Genomic DNA, 8,367 nt, shown 5'->3' on the forward strand with positions numbered 1-8,367 from the left:
AATCTTTTTAACTAGCATTTAATAAAAATGTATATTTTATACACACTCCATTTGCTCCTCTTCTTATCAAATATACCATATATTTGCAGCCACTTATAGTGACAAAAGATGAAATAGGGTATTTGACATTTGCCGCAGTTAATAGTTTTCGACTGTGATTTGTCTCGCTGGCTTATACAAACCCTTCTACGTCATATTGTCTTCTTGATCCTCTAATGTGTTTGGTTTCTCCCCTCTCTGATACCAGCAGATGATTGCAGATTGTAGCAGTTCGCTGGAAACTGTCTATAATAGATCGGAGCATGAAAAGGAATATCTATTCAACCTTAAGGGCCATCTGTAACCAGGTTCATAGTGGGCACTTTTTGCTCTTAATTTATTTCCGCTGCTCCCCTAAGTATTTCATTTTTTTTTTCAAATCCAGCATACAGTTCCAGAGATATGGGCCTTTTTATTTAGTGCTAATTTTTATGGTCTTTACCAAGAGGGCGTGGCTTACATGATTCTCTGGGGCGTGTCCTTAGGCTGCTCTGCATAATTACCCTGTGAGAACCGCCCCCTTAGTACAGACAATAAAAATTAGCACTAAATTAAAAAGGCCCGTATTTTTGGAAATATTCAGGGGAGGAGTGTGAATAAAATAAAAGCAAAAACTCCTCACTTTTGACCCATAGACAAGTCCCTAAATCACAAGACATCTTACTTTTCAAAGCTTCTGTGAATGATCTTTTACTGGACAGCGCCAAGTGACACCGTAGATCCATCGCTTGTATGATAGACAGAGTATATTTCCTAGAATAAGTTGTGATTTCCAGGGTTTTATTGCTTTTACAGCTGCTTTATGTCAGCTTTGCTAGTGATCAATGAATTTGGCTCAGGAGTGAGATTGGATTTTTGTTTTCTTGCACAGGAATTTTCAGTCCAGAAACGTCTTCCAGTGGAAGAGCAAACACAAACCGCAGCCGATCACGTACAAAAGCTGGTGGAAACGGGGCGAAGGGGGGAAAATCTCGAAGCCGGAAGTCCACTGCTGGCAGTGCGGCCGCAATGGCTGGAGCAATGGCGGGAGCAGCCGCAGCATTTGCAGCGTATGGATACAATGTGTCAAAAGGTGATATTGAGTAACATCTGAAAGAGCACCGAACATCAGATTTTACCTTTTTTTTATTTTATTATTTCAGTTACGAGGAAAAAAAAAAAAAGACTTTCTAAATATTGGTGCATGGTGTGCTAATTGCCACCTTTCTATTAAAAGTCGCCATCAGACTGCGAGTCCGGATATTCCGGCAAGACCATGTCTCTCCCCGGCACTGAACATGATCGCTAGCTTTTTAACAGTGAGATTTTACCACGAGATCTCGCTCCTTAAAGTAGACATCATGTTCAATTCATGGGAATGAAAGAGAATAGTTGCGCTGCTGTAGCTGTGTTACCCTCCCCAGGTCCAGTGTTGAGTCTCCACAGTGTGTGTCATTGTCTGCAGCACTGACGAACTCACCGCAGCCAATAACTGAGCTCAACGGGTCCCAATTTATTAAGACTGACGTTTTGCACACCAGTCTTAATAAAAGGTGCGTTGGACTAAGATTCACTAAATTAATGAATTTTTCACATCTCATAACTAGCGTGCACCTCCACCAGAAATGTTACTCACCCCAATGGCTGGAATATGTATTGTACACGTCACCAATTTTCCAAGTAAATCTGTTTCTAAAGGTACTATTGACATGAAATTCTCACAACATATCCCATCCACACAGGAAAGAAGTCAAACCATAGATGTCCATAAATTTAAGTTATGTGTAATATTGAGAAATGACACTGGGAAAAGGTATTGAACACGCTTACTGAAATTTAATTAAACTTCATACACAAGCCTTTGTTGGTGATGACAGCTTCAAGACACCTCCTGTATGGAGAAACTAGTTGCAAGCATTGCTCAGGTGTGATTTTGGCCCATTCTTCCACACAAACACTCTTCAAATCCTGAAGGGGCCCTCAGGCTTTTTCTATAAACTCTGGGCTTTAGTTTCTTCCCTACATTTTCTATTGGATTCAGGTCCAGTGATTGGCTCGGCCATTCTAGCAGCCTTATTTTCTTTCTCTGAAACTAATTCAGAGTTTCCTTGGCTGTGTGTTTGGGGTCATTGTCTTGCTGAAATGTCCACTCTTCTTTCATCTTCATCATCCTAGTAGATGGCAGCAGATTTTTATCAAGAATGTTTCAAAACATTTGTTCATTCATCCTTCCTTCAATTATATGAAGTTTGCTAGTGCCATATGAAAAACAGCCCCACACCATGATGTTACCACCTTCAAACTTCACTGTTGGTATCGTGTTTTTGGGGTGATATGCAGTGCCTTTTGGCCTCCAAACATGATGTGTATTATGGCATCCAAAGAGTTAAATTTTGGTCTCATCTGACCAGACTATATTCTTCCAGTATTTCACCGGCTTGTCTAAATGTTGTTGAGCAAACTTTAAACACGCTTGAACATGCTTTTTGTTCAGCAGTGAAGCATGCATACAGGCCATGGAGGTTGAGTGGATTACTTATTATTTTCTTTGAAACAATTGAACCTGCTGATTCTGGGTCTTTCTGTAGATCTCTATAGGTGGCCTTTGGCTGTTGAATAACTCTTCTGATAATTCTTTTCACTCCTGTGGAGCACCTGGTCGTGGCCAGTTTATGGTGAAATTATGTTCTTTCCACTTCTGGATTATGACCCCTGACAGTGCTCACTGGAACCTTCAGCAGTTTAGAAATTCTTCTGTAACCAATGACATCAGTATGTTTTGCAACAATAAGGTTGCAAAGGTCTTGAGACAGCCCACTGGTTTTACCCATCATGAGATGTTTCTTGTGTGGCACCTTGGTAATAAGACACCTTTTTATAGGCCATCAGTTGAACCAGCTGATATTATTTTTCACTAAGTGGCAAGATTGATTTCTAATGACTGATAGATTTCAGCTGGTGTCATGACTTTCCATGGCTTTTTGCACATCTCTTTCTTCATGTGTTCAATACTTTTTCCCTGTGTCATTTCTTGTTATTACACATAACTTAATTTATGGACATCTATGGTTTGATGTCTTTGCCTGTGTAGATTGGATGGGTTGTTACCAACATCTCGTGAGAATTTCATGTCAATAGCACCTTTAGAAATATATTTACTTAGAAAATTGGTGACGTGTTCAATACTGATTTCACCCGCTATATATATATATATATATATATATATATATATATATATATATATATATATATATATATATATATATATATATATATATATAATATAATATATAAAATGTGTGTGTGTGTGTGTGTGTGTGTGTGTATATATATATATATATATCAGTACAGACCAAAAGTTTGGACACACCTTCTCATTTAAAGATTTTTCTGTATTTTCATGACTATGAAAATTGTACATTCACACTGATGGCATCAAAACTATGAATTAACACATGTGGAATTATATACTTAACAAAAAAGTGTGAAACAACTGAAAATATGTCTTATATTCTAGGTTCTTCAAAGTAGCCACCTTTTACTTTGATGACTGCTTTGCACACTCTTGGCATTCTCTTGATGAGCTTCAAGAGGTAGTCACCAGAAATGGTTTTCACTTCACAGGTGTGCCCTGTCAGTTTTAATAAGTGGGATTTCTTGCCTTATAAATGGGGTTGGGACCATCAGTTGTGTTGTGCAGAAGTCTGGTGGATACACAGCTGATAGTCCTACTGAATAGACTGTTAGAATTTGTATTATGGCAAGAAAAAAGCAGCTAAGTAAAGAAAAACGAGTGGCCATCATTACTTTAAGAAATGAAGGTCAGTCAGTCCGAAAAATTGGGAAAACTTTGAAAGTGTCCCCAAGTGCAGTTGCAAAAACCATCAAGCGCTACAAAGAAACTGGCTCACATGAGGACCGCCCCAGGAAAGGAAGACCAAGAGTCACCTCTGCTTCTGAGGATAAGTTTATCCGAGTCACCAGCCTCAGAAATTACAGGTTAACAGCAGCTCAGATTAGAGACCAGGTCAATGCCACACAGAGTTCTAGCAGCAGACACATCTCTACAACAACTGTGAAGAGGAGACTTTGTGCAGCAGGCCTTCATGGTAAAATATCTGCTAGGAAACCACTGCTAAGGACAGGCAACAAGCAGAAGAGACTTGTTTGGGCTAAAGAACACAAGGAATGGACATTAGACCAGTGGAAATCTGTGCTTTGGTCTGATGAGTCCAAATTTGAGATCTTTGGTTCCAACCACCGTGTCTTTGTTCGACGCAGAAAAGGTGAACGGATGGACTCTACATGCCTGGTTCCCACCGTGAAGCATGGAGGAGGAGGTGTGATGGTGTGGGGGTGCTTTGCTGGTGACACTGTTGGGGATTTATTCAAAATTGAAGGCATACTGAACCAGCATGGCTACCACAGCATCTTGCAGCGGCATGCTATTCCATCAGGTTTGCGTTTAGTTGGACCATCATTTATTTTTCAACAGGACAATGACCCCAAACACACCTCCAGGCTGTGTAAGGGCTATTTGACCAAGAAGGAGAGTGATGGGGTGCTACGCCAGATGACCTGGCCTCCACAGTCACCAGACCTGAACCCAATCGAGATGGTTTGGGATGAGCTGGACTGCAGAGTGAAGGCAAAAGGGCCAACAAGTGCTAAGCATCTCTGGGAACTCCTTCAAGATTGTTGGAAGACCATTTCCGGTGACTACCTCTTGAAGCTCATTAAGAGAATGCCAAGAGTGTGCAAAGCAGTCATCAAAGCAAAAGGTGGCTACTTTGAAGAACCTAGAATATAAGACATATTTTCAGTTGTTTCACACTTTTTTGTTATGGCTATGTGCCCACGATGCAGAAATACTGCATATTTTTTCCGCTTTTCCCTGGCAGGAAAAATGCATGCGGTTTTTACATACTTTTTTCCTGCCAGTTAGAAGCGTTTGTCAAGCGTTCTTCACATGCATTTCCGCATGCGGGTTATCAAGTTCTTTTCCAAGTGACTTTAGCATCACTTGGAAAGTGCTTGATAACTTGGTCACACTATATAAATCCATGCAACCGGCATGGATTTATTTAGTGTGACCAAGTAATAGTTAAAAAAAAGAATAAGAATGGTGAAAAATAAAGATTATACTCACCTTCCGATGGCACGCGGTCTCCTTCTCCGCTCCGTCCGGTCTCCCCGGTGTCTCGCGGTGGTGTGAAGGACCTGCAATGACGTCATTGAGTCATGTGACAGGTCACGCGACCGCCAACGTCAGCGGTCTGGTGACCTGTCACCTGACTCAATGACGTAATGTCAGGTCCTCACACCATCGCGAGCCGCCCAACACATCGCACGCATCGCTATGGAGACCGGGGGACATCGGAAGGTAAGTATAATCTTTATTTTTTATTTTCAATTCTTTTTTTTACAGTTTCTATGGTATCCGGGTCTGGATGAGAGCCTCCTCTTTTCCAGACCCGGGTACCATCCGCACATTGAATCGCTTCATATCCACGTGTACACATGTGGTGATGCTGATATTAAGCGTTTCAATGCAAGTCAATGGCGGCAATTACGCTGCGTGTCCACAAAATTAATGGACATGCTGCGTATTTTTCCGCAATGATGATCCGCAGTGGAAATTTCCGCAGCATGTGCACAGCACATGCGGATTATCATTGGGGACCATGGGGCACGTATTACCCAGCATTTTTTCAGTGTTTTCGCTGCGGAAATTCCGTGGCAAAAAACGCTTGAAAAACGCATAGTGGGCACACAGCCTTAGTATATAATTCCACATGTGTTAATTCATAGTTTTGATGCCTTCAGTGTGAATGTACAATTTTCATAGTCATGAAAATACAGAAAAATCTTTAAAAGAGAAGGTGTGTCCAAACTGTTGGTCTGTACTGTATATATATATATATATATATATATATATATTTATATGTGTGTATGCATGTGTGTGAATATGGAAGAAGGGAAAATTTAGAGAGAGGTCCTCGTTGACTCGTGTTATATATTAACCTGAAAAATTGCAAAACAATTTTTTTGCTAATGGCTTTCTTCATCTTTCTGCAGGTCACCAGCCGAACAGCACCCTTCAAGCACCTCTCTTGAGAACTTTTGGAGTTTCCGATTTTAGCCATTTAAACTCCTCCTCCCCAATTAACTCCCCCCTGAGCAAAGGAAGCGGTGCACCTGGTTCTTCGAAAATCAGTAACCCTATTAGTAAGACACAGGATACTTCATCACGAAGACACAGCAAAACTACTGGAAACCCAGGGAATTTGTAATCTGACCCTTCAACTTTGCAAGGTCATATGCAACCAAAGATTTACAGAAAAACATCATCCTTAAACCGTGCGGCGCAACGTCTCTAAGATTGCTGCAATGTAAACATCTTTCGAGTTTCTTCATTAAAACTGCTGATCTTAACTCTTGACAATATAATACCCCCACCTTAGATCAATCCAAATTTTTGATTTTAAAATTTTTGTACATAGAAAGCATTTATCTCGGCATGGGAAACAGTATTACCCTCCATTGGTCCATAATCCTAATTTATTATTGCTCTGCAAAAAAAGCAGGGTATAGAGAAAATCCTCTGCATAATTCATTGTAACCTATGGATCAAACAAATGTGCCAGTAGCTTCGGAAAACTTGATTAAGAAAAAAAAAATGATCATTTTCTGGCAGGATCATTCTTAAGAACATGGGTCATCTCACAGTGAGGGTATATGCTTCCCAATAAAGGACATGAATCGGATGTACATAGAAGAGCGTGGTCAGCGGGTGATGCCTACTACCTCCTTTTTATCATATTCACTCCTTTTCAAAAGTGTGTAATGTAAACTGAAAAGAATCTGTAGATCAGCCTAATTAAGGCCTATAGTCACCTTGCCACAAGAAGGGCTTGCAAAAAATAAAAAAGGGGGTAAAATATGAACCCCGTGATGATTTGCACTCTTACATTTTTGGTCAGTTTTGCAGCATAATCAATAGTGTGTAAATAATACATAGAATAGCAGGAAAGCGATGCAAAGTTATTTTTCTTCTCCTCTTTACAACGTGTTGTCTATTTTTATATCCAGATTTGTATATATGTATACATTTGTTTTACTAACTAAAGATAAAATAATAAATTGAGTAATTTTAGGTACTCTTTGTATTTGTGATTTTTCCGTTACAGTCATGGCCGAAAGTGTTGTCACCCTTGAAATTGGTCAAGAAAGTATTTTTCCAAGGAAATTATTGCAATTACACATGTTTAGTTATACACGTGTTTATTTCCTTTGTTCTATTGGAAAAACACAAAAAAGCTAGGAAAAATTGGACATAATTTCACACTAAACCCCAAAAATGCGCCGGACAAAATTGTTGGCACCTTTCCAAAATTGTGGGTAAACAACTTTGTTTCAAGCATGTGATGCTCATTCAAACTCAACTGTGGCAAAAAACAGGTGTGGGCAATAAGAAAATCACACCGGAAACCAAATGAAAAGGGGAGAGGTTGACTCAATCTTTGCATTGTTTGTCTGTGTGTGCCACACTAAGCATGGAGAACAGAAAGAGGAGAAAAGAATTGTCTGAGGACTTGAAAACCAAAATTGTTGAAAAATATTAGCAATCTCAAGGTTACAAGTACATCTCTAGAGATCTTGATGTTCCTTTGTCCACGGTGTACAATATAATCAAGAAGTTTACAACCCATGGCACTGTAGCTAATCTCCCAGAACATGGATGGCAGAGAAAAATTGATGAAAGGTTGCAATGCAGGATAGTCCGGATGGTGGATAAGCAGCCCCAATCAAGTTCCAAAGAAATTCAAGCTGTCCTGAAGCTCTAGATGCATCAGTTTCAGCGCAAATTATCTGTCGACATTTGAATGAAATGAAACGCTATGGCAGGAGACCCAGGAGGACCCCACTGCTGACACAGAGACATAAAAAGCTAGACTGCAGTTTGCTAAAATGTATGTGAGTAAGCCAAAATCCTTCTCATGGACAGATGAGACCAAGATAGAGCTTTTTGGTAAAGCACATCATTCTACTGTTTACTGTATACAGAATGAGGCCTACAAAGAAAAGAACACAGTACCTGCAGTCAAATATGGTGGAGGTTCAATGATGTTTTGGATTAGTTTTGCTGCCTCTGGCACTGGGTGCTTTTACTGTGTGCAAGGCATCATGAACTCTAAAGATTACCAAAGGATTTTGGGTCGCAATGTAGTGCTCAGTGTCAGAAAGCTGGGTTTGCATCCTAGGTCATGGGTCTTCCAGAAGGACTGTGACCCCAAACATACTTCAAGAAGCACCCAGAAATGGATGGAAACAAAGCGCTGGAGAGTG

The 8,367-nt window shown here is 40.1% G+C and overlaps 1 protein-coding gene across 1 annotated transcript in view; it reads left to right on the plus strand.

Moving 5' to 3' along the window:
• INO80 (INO80 complex ATPase subunit) overlaps positions 1–7,119 on the plus strand; it is a 131,311-nt gene extending 124,192 nt beyond the window's left edge. The window contains exons 35-36 of the mRNA XM_073639102.1: positions 911–1,111; positions 6,097–7,119. Of these exons, the coding sequence (XP_073495203.1) occupies positions 911–1,111; positions 6,097–6,311 (416 nt within the window). The 3' untranslated portion in view covers positions 6,312–7,119. The remainder of the gene's footprint in view (positions 1–910; positions 1,112–6,096) is intronic.
• Positions 7,120–8,367: the final 1,248 nt, after the last annotated feature.

Source organism: Phyllobates terribilis, unplaced genomic scaffold (genome assembly GCF_046119375.1).
Source record: "Phyllobates terribilis strain yellow unplaced genomic scaffold, ASM4611937v1 Scaffold_7__3_contigs__length_470593459, whole genome shotgun sequence".
NCBI lineage: Eukaryota > Metazoa > Chordata > Amphibia > Anura > Dendrobatidae > Phyllobates > Phyllobates terribilis.